The sequence below is a fragment of the Sorex fumeus genome, unplaced genomic scaffold, assembly GCF_029834395.1.
Source record: "Sorex fumeus unplaced genomic scaffold, SorFum_2.1 ptg000098l, whole genome shotgun sequence".
Taxonomy (NCBI): domain Eukaryota; kingdom Metazoa; phylum Chordata; class Mammalia; order Eulipotyphla; family Soricidae; genus Sorex; species Sorex fumeus.
The window spans coordinates 16,542,218-16,565,168 of record NW_026606155.1 but is presented as its reverse complement, the minus strand read 5'-3'; the positions used below and the strand labels follow the sequence as shown (position 1 = coordinate 16,565,168).

The window sequence follows — 22,951 nt, the reverse complement described above, 5'->3', positions numbered from 1 at the left end:
GTACTTAAAATCTCACCAGAAGTCTGTTGTGTATTTCTCTTTACCAGAACTATTGATTCATGGACTCTAAAGTTTATCATTTAATAGATATTGTATTTGTGTATTGAATTAATAAAAATTTATGGGAAAACTTTGAATAAATTTTAGACTTAGCCAAATATTTGATTAACTTTAGTTTTTATAGGTTCTGGACTCTTCTACTGCAGACCTTTCTCCCTTTTCTTCTCTTTCTTCTTATACTGCTTACTAATGAAACAAGTTAACAGAAACTATGACTAAATAGTGTGACACTGACTTGTGAATTACAACAGGATTATTCTTGAATGTCTACTTTATGCTTGTCTATCTCAGGTAGATAGCTAACTGAGAACATATGCCTTTCTTCTATTTTTTAACCAACCTCCAAGATGCACTATTGACTAAAATACTTTTCTAAACAGTTGAAACAAGGCTGGATGGATAGTACAGGGTTAAAGTGCTTGCTTTAGAAGCAGAGGGCGAAATATCCTGAGCACTACATATGGTCCCTTGAGCTTTTTTAGAGGACTGAGTCTTGAGCACCCTGTCAGGAGTTAGTCCAGGAAACCACGAGGTGGAGCCCAACTGGACCAAAAAAAAAGAGGGATGACTTAGATTTGTAAGATTACTTTCAGTTTAGTTATCATTTTGAAAACATCATTGGTGAATATTAATTCAAACTCAGCCATAACCAGTTATTCAAGAATAAGGTAATAGCTTTAATAGCACGGTAATTTATATTTCATTGTCTCTGGATACTCCTAAGGACTTAGATGATGTCGTGAATTCCATCTTCATTTCCATAATCGCCATCTCAATCACTATCCTCATTGCTATGGTCTGCTAGAATCCACTGTGGTTTCCCTCCTACAGGAATATGAGGGAACACATAGCTTCTCTTCTGTATAAAATAAAACTAGCACAGAATATTGCATCCCTTTTTAGCTTAACTTTAGAAGTAGGGTAACAATATGGAGAGGGTGGAAGTTACCTAACTCTGAAAACCTGGGATTAGTTTCATTGGCACGTGTGTGTGTGTGTGTGTGTGTGTGTGTGTGTGTGTGTGTGTGTATGCACGCGCGTGCACATGTGTGCTTGCAGGCACTTTATGCATATGAAAAGTATCATCAAGACTTGGTCTGTCACATTATTTCTGCTACTATTGGTTTCTAATCTTGTCTTTTTTTTTGTCCCAAATGTGCAAGCATGCTCCTTCCTCTTTAATCCTATACTTGAATTGTGGAGAAATTTAAGGCATGGTATCTTATTAATCTCTTCTAGAAGATGGGCCAAATTCATCTCACAAAACACACTGTAGTGCCACTACACAGTTGTTAGATAGTTCTGTGGGTCCTGTTTTGATATCTGTTGAGGGCAATTAAATGCTGTAACCTATATAGTGTGACCTGGGAGAGCAATTGACATCATTGAGTAGTTTGCTATCATTGGTTTTTATTTTCAGAATGAACACTTATGGAGACATGAAAGATACTATTACTAACTTCATGCTTACAGTTCATCTGGGTACCTGTAGATTTATTTGATGATAAGGTTAAAAGAGTGGCAATTTGATGGTTTATGATAACTGCATTTTGTGTTTCTTTATGATAGGAACAGGGGAAAATTGGAGTCGTCTTCAATATTGGTACAGTCGACATCTCCATCAAAGAAGAGAGAACCCCTGTAAATGATGGTAAATACCATGTGGTGCGCTTCACCAGGAATGGCGGGAATGCCACCCTCCAAGTGGACAACTGGCCAGTGAATGAGCATTATCCTACAGGTACATGTTCTACTCTCAATGACCATCCTCTATTTTGCTCTCTCATTATCATTTCCAAATGGTGGTGTCCTCATGATTCACACCTACTCATAAAACACAAACTTTTTTGACATGAGAATGTCGATTATTTCTGTAGGATTTGATTAAAAATAGAGAGCTTCTGGAGACACACTAACTATGCATAGACTTTCCTTTTCAACCTAGTACTATTTGATTGATTCATACAACAAACAATTCTGATAGGTTTGTTAGGTTCTGAAAATGATGAGCAATGGAGGGAAGGAGCACCTTCTCTACTGTGAGTTACCGTCATTAATTTTAAAAAAAATCCATTTGAGATGTGGACATTGTCATGACTTTTAGTCAGCTGTGATTAAAGTCTAGGTGACCAAGTATGACAAAAGATGATGAAAGGAAATCTATTAAATATTACTATAACACATCATGGTAACAATGAAGATGAATTTTCCCTTCATCATTGTTGACTTTTCCAGGTCCTCTTCCTCTCCTAGTAAGTAGGCCTTGATATTCAAATATTGTCTGAGTGAGCATTTTAATAGCAAACCTTCTAGACTTGGAAAAAGAGGGGTTAATCATCTATTTAAATTTTTATCATCAAGAGGAAACATTTACCTATCGACTCTCAGAGCCAGATGGTCAAATCCAAGTTTATGGGTGGAAAGGTTGCCTCCTTTAAAAAGATTTTCCAATAATCCTTGATATTTCCTCTCATCTCTCACTTGACCCAGGAACTGAGCCTGAACTCTAATCATGAAAATTTCAGAATTAGAAGGGAAAATATTTTGGCTAAGGTTTTTGCTCCATCATCTCATTATTTTATGTTAGAGCCAAAAAAATAATAACTCAGGATATTTTGTGAATATTGAAATATTCACTAATATGATCATGATGCTTTGCCTCTCTATCTCCTACAATTCAAACTCCTTAAAATTTCCTGACGACTGTCCTCTCATTTCCTTTGTTTTGAGATGGGCACAGAGATGAGGATGCCAGAAGCTCATTTCCAGAAATGTAAGAGCTGTTTAAGTAATTATCGTCACACTCGAATAGGAATCCAAAAAGTAAAATTGCATATTTGTAGCCCAAGAATGTTGGATGAAGACTATGATTATGTTCCCATGCCAAATTCAGAACTAATTTGATATAAAAGTCATGGAATAGAATCTGAGCTTGCTTTCCCTAGTACTCAGGGTTTCCCAAAGCCTACAGAAAGAACACAGTGCATCCACAGACAGCAGATAAGACATACACGGAACTGAAGCAAAGAACTCCCCCTACCCTTTTATCATTGATATCTGTATTTCTCTATGCAATATTCAGCTCAGTCTGTGCTGGGATTTTCTTAGTATAATCAGTATTTCTTAGATTAAAGCACAAAAATGATGTTATGCATTTTTATTTGACTCTTTGAAGAGCATCAGGGGTGCTAACAACTACTATTAATTCCTATAATCCAAATTCATGAGACAGTAATAGACCTGATTTTTAAATGTTTCTTGCTTACATGCTGGCAGCTAAGGATGGGGAAAAACAAAATAGCCAGAGATCTAAAAGTCTCTGTTCAAAGGAAAAATCAATTTATTTCTATGGCATATTTTCTTTGGCCCTGCTAGTACTGCTGGAATGCATATGTGTGTTTCTATTAAGAATTTAAAAGATTTTAAAATTGATGTTAACCACTTGTCCTGAGTCGATAAAGTATCCAGAAATTTGCTCCTGGCAAGGCGAGGATTGTTTAATGGTCATATTAAAGCCTCCTATATGTAAGAATATCAGCTATCTGTGCTGAATGACTATCTCTTTGTATCTTTAGTTTCAAATTATGGGTTGTTTCCTATGTTTTCAAAAAAGAATAAACCTTTATCTAATAACATTGCTTCCCACAAAAAAACCGTTATTACTAGTAACTGTTGGTAACTGTTATTTAGTAATAACATGTGTTATTATTATTGGACAAGATGATATAGCAATTATAACTATGGGCTGTGGAATGAACTGGCTGGTGTTAGATCTTGGTGCCATTATCTATGAGTCTGATGGAGGCTGGAGTGAGACCTTGAAATGTCCTAAGCACTGAAATATTTGATATCTATCCTCTATATTGTTTAAAATACAACACTAAAACAGAACTTGAAACAGTCTGATTTCTTTTCTCTGATGATCACTGTGCTATTTTAGAAATATTTGAAATTCTTTCCTATAAATTTCTCTTCTTTTATTCTCCAACCTTTCGGTTTTCTTAGTCAGTTATTTCTGTGCATGTAATCCAGTTCTGAGCCTCACATCTTGAACCTCTGTTTCCTAGTCTGTGTTCAGACATATCAGTTTTCTATTCTGTCAAAGGAGATAATGACAATTGTTTCTTTCTAAAATTAGTATCAACTGGTTTTAACACACGTAAAATGTTTATCATTAATGCTGGGACAATTGAGTCAACACTTAATAAGTGTTAACTTAAGGATTAGCAACCTTTGGGTAGCATATTTTACTGCTGCAGGTATACTCATGCACTTTATTACATTTTGACTTTCAAATAGTCTTTACATTGGAATTCAGATTTAAGAAGAGTTGTAACATGATATTTATTAATTCTAACAACATAGGAAGGAGATGAGAAAGTAGAAATGGGGAAACAACTAAGACCAGATTCTTTTCTTTGAACTGGGCACAATTCTCACTTTTGCTCCCACAGTAGTTTTGCAAAAGGCATAGCTAAAATGAACATCTTTCTTCTGTGTCATTATAGATTTATTCCTTCTTTTTTTAAGTGTCACATTGTCCTGGGCAGTACCAATAAACACACAAAAATGGTTATTGTAAGATCCTGAATTGAAAACCCTTTTTGGGTCTTAGCATAGTGAAAAGAATCATTTGTAAAGATTCCAGATTGTCCTCCTGACACAATGTCCCTGTGATCCTCTGCAGCAAGTAAATAATACTGAGTATTTCAAGGAGCTATGACTTCTCTAGGTAGCCTATATTAGAATATGGTACTAGGAATATCAACATTCTAGTTTTACATCAACTTCTCCAAGACTTCCTAGGACTGGATTCACCTTTTGAGCTTTGGATATCTTATTTTTACTTCTCTCCTGTTTTCCTGTGAATCTAAAGGATTCATGCCATTAAATGTAAGGCATTATTAGAACAATCTGGCAAGTGTTTTAATTAATTAATTTAAATTAATAAAAGTTAATACCCCTGTATTTGAACAAAGCCACCTGGTCAGGCAATCTTGACATAGTTTCTGCAATAATGGTGCACCTCAGTTCCCAAACCATTATGTTATATTTGAAGTGATAAGTATAGAAATCATCAAGAGAAGTTCATTTGTCCTACTTGCCTACTGCTAATGTTTAAACAGTGAAGATCTATGCAGTTGTCTTATTCTGAGTCCATGACCCTAGGTAATTGTTCTTGCTCACCAGGTCCCTGAGTGTCAGAATGAATGATCAACCCTAGTTTTTTTTTTTCTCATAGGCAGTCATAGGATTTTATGTGACTGTACTTAAACATCCCACTGTGAAATATTTAGAAACCAGCTGGGCACAGGGCATGTAGCAGTGTCTCTTTGTGAATCAGGAAGAATCCAAAATGAAAATAGTTCTAATAGCCACCAGAATCTTATATCCCTTAATTCTGGGAGATACAACTCAAAAGAAACGTTTTTTTCTTTGAACCTGAAAATAGAAAGGCTAAGGAACAGGAGTGGGAAATAAAAGAAGAATCAGCCCAGAGCTATCATGGCGGCATTGACAAATGTTCCTTATATAGCTTCTGATTGCAGTCTTGACACAAAACAGTGGGGGCACAAGGGAGGGGAGGTCAAAGGTGATTGGGCATGAGGAATTAATGTTAGCCTCAGTTCCGGATGCCCTCAGAGGCTGGGTGGAGGGAATGCCCACTCACGCACTCTCTCTGCTATGAAGGTGTGGCCAACTGTGTCCTGAGATTGATAGAACGAATGCCAAGAATGTTCATAATTACCCCTACAGGGAGGTCAGTACATTGATTGGGCCTGTCCGTCTTCCACTGGCAAGTGGTTCTGGCTGAGGAGAGCAGTGTTTCGATTGTTTTTCTTGATCTTTGTTTGTTTGTTGTTGATAGAATATACTGACTCCTTTGGAGTGCTTATATCTCTTTCCCAGTCAGTAAAAGGGTTTCTGGTAGTTTGACTTAATCCTGCTTTATTGTGCTGAGTGAAGTCATTCAGAAGAAAAAGGATAGAAAAATGATCTTTTTCATAAGTAGGCCTTAAAGATACAGAGCAAGGGAGCAACAAATCTCCAAGGACAACATAATGGGAGAACTAATCCACACAACTGAGTTTTGGGATGGTGGGGCTTGGGGATCCTTGGGAGAAGAGGCAATCAATGCATTGGGATGAATGTTGTGTTTCATTATGTGCATGAAAAAACTTTATTAATAGCATTGTAAACCACAGAATCGCAGTACAAAATTAAAAATCTATTTTTCAAAACTGATGGCTCATAGTGGAAACACAGAAATCAAAATTGAAAATTAAGTTTTGTATAATTACCAGCCTTCAGCATGCCTACGTATGTAAAATAATAAAGCACATTTGTGCATTATTTTATTATTACAAAAGAAGTCCTGTTTGCTCAGGACTGGAGAAGGAAATATCTCTATATATAAAATTCTGGATGAGAAAGCTCTCATTTTTTATTAGACTGTGTCCATTTCCATAAGTCTATGTCTTTATAGGGAGTAAAAGTAGTTATTACTCTAAATTAGGGCCTACTGCTTCAAGAAAGAACACTAATATACCGGAGCAAAACTCCATCTTAGGAGGTAAATGGCATTATTATTATTATTATTACCGTAGCACAGCACTGTCCTCCATTGTTCATCCATTTGCTTGAGCGGGCACCAGTAACGTCTCCATTGTGAGACTTGTTTTTACTGTTTTTGGCATATGGAGTATATAACACGGGGAGCTTGCCAGGGCAGGCAGGAAACTCTGGGTAGCTTGCTGGGCTCTCTGAGAGGGGCGGAGGAATCAAACCCGGGTCAGCCATGTGCAAGGCAAATGCCTACCCCCTATGCTATTGCTCCGGCCAGTTATTTTTGTATGAAGGTTATATTATTGATGCTCTGAGGGGTTCAATTAGTTACTCAGGATTATACAGCTAGAGGGGTAGAGTAAGATACATCTTCTGATCTTCCACTACTACAAGTTTTCAGTCCACTTTTCTTCTCAGAATTATAATGGGAATGATGCTGTTATTAATGTCTTAGGTTTTTTAAATTTTGTAAAAATATTCTCAGCCCCAGTCCCTGTCTAGTAAAGGTCAGTTTGTAATTTTGCATGTTGTCATTGATTAATTTTTGGTGCCATTGATATTTTCTTGGTGTCCTTGATAGATAATTCTTTATAGTTTGATAGTGAGGATGTAGGGGATTGAGAAGGGATATCCAGGACATTGTTGTTTATTTGCAGGATTTCTGATTTCTGTATGTCAGTACCATGTGTCCACAAATCCACAAATGTCAAATATTTTCTGTGATACAAAATTACCTCCCCTTGAAAGGGAAGTCTCAAATATAGTTTATCTCAAATACTTATTGTCCTTTCATAGTTCAGAAGGAATACATGGGATAACAGGGACTTTATGGTTCATATTTCTCATCACAGATAATTGAGAGTTTTAGGGGTTAAAAAGTCCCAAAGTTAACATGAAAAAATTTACTCAGGCTTTGAGTTTTCACTAATAGCTGCTAGCAGGGGGGGTGGGGGTTGAGTAGGGGGTTCTTTCTGTCTTTAGCTGCAAACATTTGAGAGCTTGCCAGATTTAAACACAGATTAAAACAAGTTCTATCTACCTGTTCATCCATCCAAGACTAGTATTGCTCTCAATTCAGCAGGGGGAAATGCATGGTCAGTGAAGTCGGGCAATGGGAATAATATATATATATATATATATATATATATATATATATATATAACCAACAGGGTTTCAAGACCAAAGGGGAGTTATAGAAACTAGAGAGATAACAATATGTTTGAACACTGCATGGAACATTTGGAGATGAGTTTATAAATGTGTTTCCAAACATTTGGTCATAAGAGTTGCAATCAAAGTAGAGAGCATACAGAATATTTGCAATGCTCAACAGTCATTCTTTCTCATTGGCTAGGAATGAATTATGATTCACTCATAGGAAAGGTTTTATTTCCCAGGGAGTTTTAACTTGCTTAAATTCATCCTTGGCAAAAACATTTACAATGATTTAATTTGTGTGTGTTGGGGGGGCAGGGGCAGCAGGCAGTGTGTGTTTGTGTGTGTCTGTGTGTGGGGGGGCAGCATATTAGAGAAAGGAGGAGAAAGAGGGAAGAGAGGTGGAAAAGAGAAGAGAGTTGGCAGGAAAAGAAGATAGGAAAAAGAGGAAAGAGAATGAGAACAGAGAGAGAGAATGCAAGAGAGAGGGGGGGAGGAGGGGGAGGAAAGGATGGGAAGATGGAGTGGGAAAGAATGACTGAAAGTGAGAGGGAGGAGGGAAAAGTGGGTGAAAAGAGAGAAACAGTGGAGAGAGTAGAAAGGAGGAAGAGACTTGTAGGGGAAAGACGGGAGAGGAAATAGCAGAGAGGATGATAGGGCAATGCAAGAGAGAGAAAGGAAGAGAGTGATGTGAGGGAAGGAATGGAGGGAGAGAAGGGGTGAAAGGGAGGGAAAGATGAAGAGAGAGATACAGAAAGAGGGGAGGGGATGAGAAAGACAGACAGAAAAACAGATACAGGGAAACAGTTTTCTTTAACTTGGCTTCAAATAATATTCTCCTGAAAATTTCCAGTTTTGGGCCCCAAATCTAAATAATCTAGAACCTTTTTAGTGCTTTCAGACCCTAGTTCTAGGTCGATTGCCTCGAGCAGGCCCCAGTAATGTCTCCTTCGTCCTAGCCCTGAGAATTTTTTTAAAAAGTGCCATATTCAAGGCTCTTTCAGAGTTAGGAGAATGAGACCCATCATTGTTACTGCTATTTGGCATATTGGGTATACCACGGGGAGTTTGCCAGACTCTGCTATGTGGGCAGGTTACATTCAGTAGCTTGCCAGTTTGTCCAAAGTAGGAATGAGATAATAAGACCTAAACTAGTTCTAGGTAATCTAGTTTAATTACTTATGCCAATGGACCATGGATTAGCAGCTTCCATCAGCATAAACTACAAACTTTTAAAAATAAAGAATCTCTGACTATTGCGAGATTCTTTGAGAGAATTGAGAAAATCTCTGACTAATTCAGACTTTTGATTAAGAATTTACATGTATATTGGGGCCAGAGTGATAGTACAGCAAGTAGGGTGTTTGCCTTGCATGCTGCCAACCTGGATTCTATCCCCGGCATCCTATATGGCCCCTGGAGCACCTCCAGGAGTGATTCCTGAGTGCAGAGCCAGGACTTAACCCCTGAGCATCATCGGGTGTGACCCAAAAAGAAAAAGAAAGAATTTACATGTATAAAGATTCGTAGGTGATCTGGGTTTATGATCATATTTGACATGCTTTGACCAAAGCATTAATATCTTTGAAGAGTTTCTGTAGTAATTATGTTTACAACTAGGTTAGAAAATTACTGATATATAAAAATATGAAAATATTTATATTTTTGACAACTACTGGTACTGCTTAGTATGTTCATTTTCTAATTCAAGACCTGTTGAATCGAAGCTCCTGCTTCTAATCACACTCTGCTCTTTATAGATTCCCTTTGTTACGCCTAAATGCTTGCTTGCTCCAGCAAATCTGATTTTAACTTATCTTAACAATTTAGAATGTTCCTCTCCAATTCACTATTCAATTTCAGCCTGTTGTCTAGGATATTGTCTGAATATTGGCAAAGCTGGCCTTGTACCATCTCATTGGTTAGACCTTTGGGGACTTTGGGGGCTCTCTTTCTTTTCCTGGTCCTGTTTTCCTCTCTAGCACCAGATCTAAGGAAGAGAAGAACTTTTTTAGAGAAAGTTTCTTTTACTGTTTAACAGGCATGTCTGGAGGTTGTCAGAGCAAGGGGTGGGATGCTTTATATATTCTTCCTTTAATTTTTCTTTTATCAGGCAAACCTCCCTTCTCTCCTCTGAATTCTCAGCCACAAGATAAATAGCCTTGTATTTCACAAGTGAAATATAATTACTGCTATCAAACCTAGTGCCTTTCTCCCCTATAAATGTCTCTGAGAAGCTGATAAGCATTTGAAGGAAGACTGTGGGCTTCTGGCTAAGGCTAAAATTAAATATAACTTCCCAGAAGACAAAAAGACAACATGACTATATATTTGCATTTATATGTAATCATTCTATAAAAGAGAAGAACACTTGGTATACAGGGACAGAGGCCCTCAGGAATATATAGCACACGATCGATCACATGGTATTGTCCTGGTGATATTAAGATAACACATGACTCAAGGTTATCTTTAAAATAAATGACACACAAAGGAGCTTACTATTATGTTGGATATTTACATCAGATTATGTGGCAGCAATTATAGCAACTAAATACTTTATCAGAATTCTTTTGTGTAAAGGCAATGCTTTGAGTTGAGTGAGTGGTTTAGGAAAAGAATAATTTTGTTTGAAAGTTCTATAGAGACTTTATAAAATATATTATCTTAATCTTGGGTCCGTGTTTGCATTTCTTGTCTTTTATAGACTAGTTTGGACTTTAAAGGGCAAAGTGGGCTGATAGAGATTAAAATATACATTTTTTAGCCATAAATGAAGTAAAATGAATATTATGATTTGGGGACAAAGTGAGAAAATGTGATAGTTTTCATTTCTAGCACTATTTGTCTAGGAATTGAAAGAAATAAAATCCTTAATTTGTATAGATGGTCCATATGTTTATTTTAAACAGATCTAAGAAATAATAGAATCAAGATTAGAAATATAGTAGAGTTAAAATTTAGGTGATTTTAAATTAAACACATTTCAGGTAGAGTGTCATAAAAATATTAAATGAATTTCACTTCATGAATTTATCTACAATATGATAAATTATTGCAAATTAAAACAATCATGAATTTCATAATTTCAAACTAAGATAAGGAAATTATGTTTCTTTTTGTTTTAGTGTCATGGAAAAGCTAGGTAGTCAGTTTTATTTTGATCTAAAATTTTTTGTTTTGATTATAGAAATATTGCATAGTTATCTTAACCTAATCTGATCACCTTTAATGTTACCCCATAGTATTTTTATTCTGCCCCAGAGTAATAAACATTAAATGCTATAATAACCACACAAGATCGTAGTTTTATTTATAGAAAAAGTGTCCCACTTTCAGTTTCCTCAAATTTACTTTTGCACAAGGTTACAAGGCCCCTCTAGGTACTAAAAAAAAAGAGAGCTTCTTAGAGAAAGGTGGCAGATAAATAATACAATAATATTAATATATATTCACATACAGTATGTCGTTTATAATTCTATAAAGCACAGGCAGTAAAGAAAGGTCTCTAAAAGGTAAATCATTCAATCGATTATAATCATATTGCAGCTCATCTCAAAGAGATAAAAATCTCCCACTCTTCTAAAATCCTTGTCAATACTATCCCAGCAGGCTGAGGAAAGGGGAGGGAGGGTCAGAGAAGGATGGAGAGAATAAGTGAAGGACAAAAAGGCACATTTTATCTTCAATTCATGGGCCTAACATGAATTTTATTAGATTCCCAGTGATTTTTCCTATGTTACTTGGATACAATTCTTTTCCAAATGGTACTCTCAAAACTAATTTAAGGCCCTGATACTCTGTATTGGCCTATTTGGGAGGATTTGTCCAATGCCAGGATTTATAAAGTTATAGAAAATATTTAGGGATAAGGTGCATATTTAGAAAATAACCATCAATTCAAGTAGAATGTTAAAGTTATATCAAAACAAATGATGTAAGTGAATTTATAATGAGCCAGAAAATTGCATTTTCTAACAGCAGGAACTATTATAGAAGGCTTGTTACTAACTGATATTGTCCCTCTGTAAACATGGATGTTCCTAATCATCCATCCGTATCAGTAGAATAAATTTGGTTATTTTCACTTTGCTCATTCACCGTTCAAAAGTTATTTTTCAATATCACTTTGATAAGTAAATCCATGCTAGGTTATAGGTATCTCAAACACAGTCACTGTTCTCAAAGACACTTTAGTATTGTGAAGAGAAATGTTTGTACACAGTATGGTTTGCACTTAAATTTTATTATGTAATTTCAATATGTATATTTTTTAATATGAAGACTATTTTAGTCATCATTTTACAACAGAAACATGGAGATTACTAAGATTAACTTTACAAGGTCATTAATTAGCGTAGACCTGGCACTTAGGCCTGTATTTGTTAGAAGGTAAAACTTAATGTGTGTCTCTCTCTGCACTATACTTGTCACAATACAGCAAGGACCCCTTGTTCAGGTGAGATTTACGTTTAGTGGCACAGATAAACACGGATGGAACTTGCCAACCTGGAAGTGGGGTGCACTGCCCAATTAATCTGGGCTACCGCCTTAGAGTCTCTTTGAACAATGCTAACTCTTCTTCCATTTATAGATAAACACAAGCATATAAGTGACATTTCACACTGAGAAGAAAGAATAGGGACCTGTGCTGTTCATACAGTCACTTAGTGCATCTTTGCTCTGGTTGTAAGAAAAATAGATTAATCTCCCTCTTTTACAGATGAGTAAAGCAAGGCTTAGTGAAGTTGAACAGATTGGTTACAGTCGCAGTACAAGAAAGTGTCAACACTGGGATTCTGCACAGTTTGTTCCCATACCCTAGCCTTTTCTACTACTGCACTTTTCTATTTCCCAGGAGCACTCCAGTTTGCATTGTCTATAGAGCTCAGATTCATTTGGTTAACAGATGTAAATTCACATGCAAATTTACTATTGTTTCCCTCATCCCAGTACATGCAGTACAGTCTGTAATCACATTATTAAACATTTACTAGGAATGTGCTTTTGCTTGATGCACAATTGCCAGCCTCAATGTTTAATTAAACTAGATTTGTTTTCCATTTTAATCACATTATAGAAATGTTGGGTTTCTCAGAGTTCCAGGGTGAAATCGTCATTCCAAATGCCTTAATATCTGAGAGTTGGTATCCTGGAAAATGGGATGGGAATATTACAACTTCTTGCATAAGTTATTTTAGGAGAATGATATCTATTAATAATAGGTAAAAGTGATGCACTATGTATTCTATGCTAAAGTCGCAAAGATGATCGCATTGAGTTTTCATCAAGTAAATCTGAAAAATGATTCTATTATTATTCCCATATTAGAGATGAGAGAATTGAGTCTCTGAGAGTTAGGGATTTTCCAGCTAAATAATAAGTAGTATAGAATTTGCAACCCTAAGGTCTTCACTGTGATTATTTAAATATGCTGTTAGGAGATAAAAGCAAAAGGATTGCAGAAACAACCATAAACATCACATAAACATAGTTGAGCGTTAATAAAATTTTATTTATAAAAAAACCTATGATGAGTGATATATGCCCCCTGGTTATTGTTGGGAGATTTCTAATTTATATATTTCTTATTTTGAAGCCTACCAATATGTTTTTATTGATCCATGATTATGTTTTGTGATGGTTGTCTTATTTCTGCTTAGACAAAAGAAACTGAGGTAATGCCTAATTGGGTGGCATAATTCCTAGAGACATAAAATATAGGCTTGTTATATAAAGCAGACTAGACCCATACTTGAAATACCTGAGACAGATATTCTATCTTACTTGTACTTAAAAATAAAACCCCAACCATATGCTGCTTTCCTGACTCAACAACAAAGATATAGATTCAATTCTACCTTTATTTGTGCTTTGGCACACATTGCTTAAAGCAAGAATTGAAAATAATGAACAAAGCATTATTATAAATTTAGTTCTGTTGTTTCTATTTAATAACTGGAAGTTGAGGTGATAGATATACTATTTTTTCCTCTGCTGACAGAAGTGACAAACTTTTTTTCTTTTGAATATATATTGAAAACCATATATATACATACATATGTATGTGTACATTATTTTTTCTCATACCACTGCCTTTGCTGCTCTAGCCTTTATAACATCGCCCTTCTTTATAAGGGACAACTAAGTCTCTAGTATTTTTCTTTTCTTCTACCGGCTGTCTAATATTTGCATTCTCTAAGTCCCAGAGAGCATTCCCTTTTTTACCTTGATTTTCCATAATGGAAGCATTCTGATTGAGCTTCTATTTCTGGTCATTCTTCTGTCTTTATGAGGACTCTGTTTCTAGCTCTTGATCAGACCTTAGGAGGACTCAAATTTGAATGTGACTCAGCCTTCTTCACACTGTCACTGTCACTGTCACTGTCCTCCCATCATTCATCGATTTGCTCGAGCAGACCCAGTAACGTCTCCATTGTGACACTTGTTACTGTGTTTGGCATATCGAATATGTCATGGGGAGCTTGCCAGGCTTTGCCGTGCTGGTGAGATACTCTCGGTAGCATGGCGCACTCTCCCAGAGGGGCGGAGGAATCGAACCTGGGTTGCCAAGGTTGGCCGCATGCAAGGCAAACACCTTACCTGCTGTGCAATAGCTCCAACCCTAGAGAGATTTAAATGTTTTAGACTTTTTTTCCCCATTATACTCAAAAATAGGCACCAGGTGATGAAATTTTTCAGGTTTGTATATATACAAGCATGTCAGTTTAGAGTAGATTTTAAAACGTCAAACTAAAGAGACCTTGCAGGATATTGTTCAAGTAGTAAGTATGTGCCTAGTATATGCAAGGCCCTGGGATCTGTGGTACTACACAACCTCATCCCCAAGGCTGTGCATAATCCTAGTGATCCTGGAACATGGTTGTGTGATCCTGCCTCTTCAACGAGAAGAAAAGAGAAGAAAAGAAAAGAAAAGAAAAGAAAACCGAAGCAGATAGGGTTTTATTTGTTCAAATTTGGGGGTCTCTTCATATTTTATTGACCTCGGTATAACTATAATAAACTTACCAATGAAAATTCAACATTCCAATAATCAGAATAGAAAACATACAACATACGTTTTGATTCCTATATAGTTCAAGCAAAGTGGTCACAGCTCTATGAAATCCTTTTCTTATTTTTTTTTTGAGTCAAAGTGGCTACATATAACAAATCAGTAAATGTTAATTTTTACAACTAGACATATTCTTGGAGGAGTCTAATAATGTCATTGTATATACAGGGCCAATATATTATGGAGGATTCTATTAATGTCCTTGTATTCATAGAGCCAATATACACCATGATAAAAAGCATTGTGATTATTCAACATGTTTAAATTCTTTTAAAAGGTTAAAGTAATATGTAAAAGGTTTTATTGTAAATATTTTAAAGATTTTATAGGATTTTCTTTTCTTTTTGTTTTCTGGACCATAGCAGCCGGCAATGTACAGGGGTTACTCCTGTCTCTGCACTCAGGAATTACTTCTGGTAGTGCTTTGTGGACCAAATGGGAAGCCAGGGATCAAATCTATATGTGCCCCATGCAAGGCAAATTCCTTACCAGCTTTCCCATTGTTGTGGCCCAAGGAAAGTTTTCTTAAAACAGTGTACTGTGACTTTAGTCATTTGTGGGATCATTCTGTAGATCTCAAAAGGTGAAATTCCCAGCACAGTTATAAAATAATCAAAAGTAAGGGGAACATTTAAACACCCACTAAAGATTATTTTTAAAAATACTGACTATAAGTGCAAAGGAAAAGTAAATCAACATATTTTTCAGATAGTCATTGTTCAAAACTACTTGGTCATGTACTTTTAAACTTATATAAAACTAATATGTGATACTATTTCAAATTAAATAGAACTTTAAAGAAAGAAAGAACAAAATAAGAAAAGGACCAAACTTTTTTTAGACCTTCAAGCAAATAGTTTATTTTTTCACTGAATTTTCTATCTGATAAAGGAGAGTGAAAACAAAGGCAATACATGGAAAAGAGTATTGTTCTCAGTAAGAAAATGAGATCTCCCAGAGGATATTAACCAAGTGAAATCTAATAGTTTTGCTTTATTTTCTGACTTTCTTCTGTTGCAATCTAGAAGATTTTGAGCTCCAAGTAGCACTTACAAAATAAAGAAATTTTTGACATACACTGAAAATGCCTGAATAAATACTTTCAAGTCATGTTGAAATAAGTAGGCTGAGTTGAGAGACACTTTATGCTATCACATTGATGCAGAGTCCTGACCAGCCCTGATCCCATTCAGTCTTGACTTTCATTCTTAACTTTCTCTCCAGTCTTAGCTTTCATTCTCAGGTGGCGGTTTGCAATACTCTGCAACACTTGTTTCAAACCTGCCTTTTTAGTAGTCTGGTAGTTTCAAGTCCTTGCTGTGTGCCCTTCCTACCAAAGCAGCTACTTATAATAAGCAAACTATTGACTAGAGAGGCTAAAGAGTTTCAGCAAAAGTATGTGCTTTTAAATTTCACTGTACTTTTGAAGTGTGATAAAATCCAGTTGAAATCCCAATTGACATAGCCAGACTGTAGCACAGAAGCAACCCTAGTATCTATAGTCCTTTATTAAAATACACCATTCATATACTTCTCTAGAAGTATTTTAAGCATCTCTCTTTCTATAAATGCCTATCCTACAAACTAGATAATAGGACTTGGGCTATTATGCAATTGGAACATGTTTCAAGTCAACAGAAGAGTAAAGACAAAAATCTACATATTCCTTAACTAGACACTGTCCAGATTCTCTTTTCTTGAGTCATGCTCTGAAATAAATATTTGAAAATATAAACAGTGAATTTTCATACATATCCTTTAGTGTTAGTTGGATAGGAATTTTTCTTCCATGTTCAGAAGTCTAAACGTGTTTAAAGATTCCAATCTGATTTTACATCAGCCTCCATCCCTGATAGTCAGACACAGAAACATAAAACCAAGAAAATTGACTGTTCTCTTCTCACCTGTCTCATCCCTTGTCCTAATTATACCTTATACTTCTTAATGGTCTAAGTGCTTTTTGACAGGCCAGCAATGGTACATCAATAGATACCACATGGACTTGAGTAGGCAAATCTAGTCACTCAAAGGCCTTCTTTTAATCTCTTGAATCATTATTCCTAAGATAAAAGCAGGTTCCTAAAAGAGTAAAATTCAAAGGGACCTAGCAATCAGCATGATGAAAATATCAGGTCACCTGGTCCATTTTCTTGGTTGGTTCAAAAATTTTTATACACTATGGACTACTCTAATTTGACTAATCATTTGAAATGTTGCAGATTATAGTTTCTCTTTTTTTCCATCAAGGGAGACTAGTCTGATTTCTCATCTTTGGCTTTTCTGAAACGGTATTATTTTTATTCAATTACAATATTATTAGGGATATCATTTGAAATGACTCTAACTCGTGCTTTTAAATTCTCCATTTTTATTCCATAAAGGCGCTATTTCTTGTTATAAGATGCAAAACTCAATGGAGAAACTGAGAGTTTTCCTTGTTTTGGGAGATGAGATGATGGACCTGAATTCAGGGCTTTACACATGTAAACATTATACTTCATCACTCAGCAAATTCTTGATTATAAAAGCATTCTTTCCTTTGAGGTATTTATACAATCTATCTTTCTATACAAGGCACATAAACACTCATACACATTGTAGTGAATGTAATAAGGCTTGCATTTTTTCCAGCACAAATAACTATACATGAATTTAACACTGTAAAAATCTTTAGATTTACTTATAAGATACTTCTTGTTTGTTATGTGTTTAATGGCATTTTTAAAATAAAAAGATCATACATATTTTACTAAGTATGTATCAAGTTTGTAGGTTTTCTAAAATTATAAAAAAATTATCAATCAAATAGAACACCAAGGATTCGTTGGAGTCAGCACCTTTATCCCTGTCTTTTATGTTTGTGGTAGTAACAATCATCAAAGTCATGAATATTCTTGAGTACTAACATGTGGCAATGTTTGTTGTCATCCAGTATTTGGGAGAACTTGTGAAAGTGCAGTGGTACATAAAATTTTTAAACATTGTTTTTAAAATAATTATAATTTTATACAAGAAAGCACACCTGCAAGAACTGATATTCAGTTCAGGATAGTAGAAACTAGGTGCCAAATAAATATTTAAAATATGTGAATAATTTTGCATAATTATTGGTCACTTCCCTTAAAGTTCAAAAAAATGCTAATTCAAAACAAATTTATATTCTGACCTTTGCATTTACAATGTGAACTAATACTACAGTCGTGACATATTCCTTGATAAAATTCTAATTATTCTAGTTCTTCTGTTATTTAAGTTGTCACATATTCTTTATGGAGTTGTCCTTACACTTTATTTAACCTCTTGAGTTTTGATCATTTTTTTTGTGTGATTTTCTCTGTAGTCAAACTGTCATTCATATGCTAGTAAAGTTCTGATGCTAGATATTAAATCTTAGGAAATTGACTACTGAACTGTTCTCTGTGAGTTTATAATTTGCTTTTTGCTCAATCATAAGTTTTAGAGAAGGAATTGAAGGAGAAATAGCTACTTCTTGAATCTGAAGTTGTGATGTAGAAATTTTTGTTGATAAGATTTGATATTTAATACAATGTTTGGGGTTATTTTATTGCTATGTATTAGTAGTGGGGGAACATTGCCCTATTCTAATCCCAGATATGGTTATCTGTGACCACTAATCATATCTTGGAGAAATATAAATTGGTGAAGTTTCAGAGGATTGAGGGTTGGTGTAAAAGCAAAATTTTCTCGGGGCTGGAGTGATAGCACAGTGGATAGGGCATTTGCCTTGCCTGTGGCCCGACCTGGGTTTGATTCCCAGCATCCCATATGGTCCCCGAAGCATGGCCAGGAGTGATTCCTGAGTACATGAACCAGGAGTAACCCCTGTGCATTGCTGAGTGTGACCCAAAAAGCAAAAAAAAAAAAAAAAAGAAGCAAAATTTTCCCAGAAAAAGGGCAGAAAATTTTATTTTTCCCATGTAATCAGTTAAGGAATAAGAAGTTTCTTGGTAAGAAAGGGATTGATGTGCCAGGACTTCTTACCAGTCCATCAGCCTGTTCTTTTTACTTTTTTAATTAAATCACTATGAGATAGTTACAAGCTTTCATGTTTGGGTTACAATCACACAATGATCAAACACCCATCCCTCCACCAGTGCACATTCCCCACCACCAATATCCCCGGTACACTACAGCTTTCCCACCCTCCCCCTGCCTCCATGGAAGACAATATTTCCCATACTCTCTCCTATTTTTTGGGCATTATGGTTTGCAATACAGACACTCAGAGGTTATCATGTTTGGTCCTTTATCTGCTTTCAGCACGTATCTCCCATCCCAACTGATTCCTCAAGCCATCATTTTCTTAGTGATTCCTTCTCTATGCCAGTTGCCTTCTCCCCTCCACTCATGAGGCAGGCTTTCAGCTATGCAGCAATCTTCCTGCCCCGTGTAGCTACTGTTCTTAGGTGTCAGCTTCATGTTATATTGTTTTATACTACACAAATCAGTGCAGTCTTTCTATGTCTGTCCCTCTCTTGCTGACCCATTTCACTCAGCATGATACTCTCCATGTCTATGCATTTATAAGCAAATTTCATGACTTCACCTTTCATAACAACTGCATAGTATTCCATTATGTATATGTACCAAAGCTTCTTTAACCAGTCATCTGTTCTAGAGCACTTGGGTTGTTTTCAGCCTGTTCTTAACACCTTTATCCATTCCTCATTTACAGAGTGATGGAAGGAAATCAAATAAGTAGCTTTTTAGGCTTTTATTCTGTTTCTTGTTATACGCAGAGTCAACTAATCCTCTCCACTCTCCCTCCCTGTATAGATCTAGAAATAGATACCAAAGAAGTATCCACTCTTTATTTCCCCTGTCCTATCCGAAATACTCCAGTCTTGACCATTTCTCCATGTGTAAACTCAAAAAAGGGGCACGGCACACAGTGGCGGTGGCTCTATCTCTCCCGCCGCCCACGTTCGGTAGTCTCACGCCGCTTCCCCCACCCTGGGGAGGTCAATGGCGATGGTCAGGCGGAGGAAGGAAAGGAGGGCCAGGCTGGTTGGTATTAGTCGTAGTTTATTCCAATCCTCTCTCCATCCATACCAGTCTCTCTTCTCTGCCTCTGCCTCCGCTTCTTCCTCCCCCATGCTACTTCATTCTCCTTCTCCATCCCCCTTCATCCTCTTTCTCTGGAGTCTGGATTCTGATCCTGATCTCCTTTCTTCTTCTGATCTCCTGCTTCTTCCTTCTGATCCCCCAGCCCACTCTTACAGTACAGTAAATCCCAAAGCATGAGGGGTTGGAGTAAAAATTACACATAGGTGTGGTCACAATCAATAGGGGTAGAATTCTTTCCCTCAGGGAAAGGGCTCTTAGGACCCATCCTCTCTCAGCAGAATACCATGGGTGTGTTTCTCCTCTCCTTGTCCGACAAGCATATAAGCATATATAATATAAATCATTTTGTATGGATACAGTAAGAAATATCTTAAACTTATAGAATTGTTCTCCTAGGGCCATCTCGATCTCAGACTACAGTGCTCAGGCCAGATAGTCTTTCCCACCCCTAACAGGATCCTAGTCTTGTCGTTACTTTTGGATCATGACAACATTTGTCTATGATCAAACTCTTAACTTATAGTTAAGAATCATGGCACTTTGGCCTGGCCCATTTCGATGCCAGGGTAGCTCACAGCTTGCCCTGGGTCCATTCAGTTCCTTGTTGGGACCCTGCTTTTGGGGTATTAGGAACTAAGGGCAACTGAGGCTTAAGTAGAGGAAGCAGATGCCCGGGAGTGAATAATATTCAAAGCAAATCAAATCCTAACTTATAAAGCATAATGTCAACAGTCTTCCTGTATCTATACAGAAAGGGCATTGCTTTAAAGTAAACTGTTCATAAGGCATAAGGAGAGGAGAAAGGCAATATTTCACTCATACATATAAAATCGAGCATCCTCCACCCAGATCCTCCAAATTCCAGTAGGCGGGGGTCACACCCACCACCTGGCCCCCTGGCGCCGTGTAATCCCATCAACGGCCAAGACTCAGAGACTATAAAATCCAGCTCCTTGAACTGCGCGGCCTCATTCGTGGCCACGCGACATCTTATCAGGACATCTTTTTTATGACATCTTATTATCTCATTCCTACTTTGGACAAACTTGCAGGCTATCAATGTAGCCTGCCCACAAGGCAGAGTCTGGCAAACTCCCCGTGGTGTACCAAATATGCCAAATGCCAGTAACAATGATGGATCTCATTCTCCTAAAGAGCCTTGAATATAATCTCAGGGTTAGGATGAAAGAGATGATACTGGGGCCTGCTCGAGGCAATCGACGAATAACAGAATGATGAAATGAAATGAAAAAATATAAAATCATAGATTTCTGAGGAATCTAACCTTACAAGTTAACAGAGTCTGATTAGGGGAAAAGCTGATTAACTGGTTGGGGAGGAGAGCATAGGGAAGAATGTTTACAGATAAACACAATGGAATGGAAATGCCTCAGGAGCACTGTGATGGGTGTAACCAGATAAACCTAAGCTCCCTGTGAAGGAAGGACAAAGCAATGTCATCCTATATCTCCATTCTCATAGGAGCTGCCTTAATGCATCCCTCTTGACAAATATTCCCTTTAGAACATGTTCTCTTTAGACTAAGCAGAACACTAAAGACACTCTTGCTAGGATTCTTGTGACTATTATTATGTATGTTCCCTTGAGTCCACACATAGTAGATGAGAAACCAACCTCCTTCTGTGGGAAACGCTTGGTGGAGGTGGGTCCTTTATCCCAGCTCAGCTTCCATTGCTTTCAGATCTTCCTCGCTGAGTTCTAAAGAACTAAATTAAAGTTCTATAAGTATTAGCTGTATAACAAACCACTCCAAAAATTGCTTGAGGACTGGAGAGATATTACAGCAGGTAGGGCACTTGCCTTGCAACCAGCAGGGTTTGATCCCTGACACTCCATATGGTTCCTCGAGCCCACCAGGGAGCATTCCTTGAGCACAATGGCAGGAATAAGCCCTAAATACAGCCAGGTGTGGCCCCCAAAGAAACAATCAAAATAGTTTTAGTGCGTGTTTCCACACAGCATAAAGATATTTTCCCTGCACCTTGGCTGACTTGGGTGGAGCTGGATGATTTTGATGGGCTACCCACAGGTCTAGGATTATTTTTTTTCCCTTCTTCTGGCTCCTTTTATAAGAACATTGGCTTTATATGGCAATCTCAGTCTGAAACAGCAAATGACAATACACAGAGCCTTTCAAATCTCACTTTGCATGAAGCATCCTAATCCTACCTGTGCCAAACAAGTCCAAAGTTAACTGAGAATCCAAGGGTGGAAAAAATAGACTCACCCCTTGTGGGAGGAGTAGCGGCTATCCATCCTGAGACCTGCGGAGAGTAAATGTTTTTCAATTTGATGAAAAGCAAACCCTAAAAGACTGCTTTCTAGAACTTTATTTCCCCTGAAACTTTCTTACTCTCATCCCATAATACAGATCTCAAACTGAAATTGAAACATGGTGAATTTTAAAGAGCTATTAAACTTTGTACTTTAGGATGTACCATTTAAAAATTAATCTTGGTTCATAGTGCTGTATGTAACACAGTCTTTCTTTTCCTTTCCTTCAGTATATAATTTACCTTAAATTATACATAGCACAGCGGGTAGGGCGTTTGCCTTGCATGCAGCCTACAAGGCCAACCCAACCTCGATTCCTCTGCCCCTCTTGGAGAACCCAAATATCTTGTCCACACAGCAAAGCCTGACAAGCTACCTGTGATATATTTGATATGCCAAACACAGTATCAAGTCTCACAATGTTACTGGGCCCGCCCAAGCAAATCGATGAACAATGGGAGGACAGTGACAGTGACTTGATAACAATGAAATGTGTACTTTTAATTTTTTGAATACTTTTGGGTTTCCTCTAGATCCATAGATGTATTGTCTGTGGGGGATTGAAAAGGGGTGCTATGATATATCGTGTTATGCTCTTTATGAAGCGTTCTCTCCATCTTTGCTTTTTTTTTTAACAGAGTTGTGTTATATATAAAAAAAAATAGTCCTCATGCTGATCTATACTTTTCTCTAGACATTTTCTCTGAACTC

The 22,951-nt window shown here is 36.8% G+C and overlaps 1 protein-coding gene across 24 annotated transcripts in view; it reads left to right on the top strand.

Annotated features, from left to right (window-relative positions):
* Positions 1-22,951, top strand: part of NRXN3 (neurexin 3) — a 1,716,647-nt gene that overhangs the window by 1,503,581 nt on the left and 190,115 nt on the right. For all 24 annotated transcript variants that reach the window (XM_056134049.1, XM_056134032.1, XM_056134029.1 and 21 more), the window contains one exon: positions 1,630-1,801. In XM_056134049.1, the coding sequence (XP_055990024.1) occupies positions 1,630-1,801 (172 nt within the window). The remainder of the gene's footprint in view (positions 1-1,629; positions 1,802-22,951) is intronic.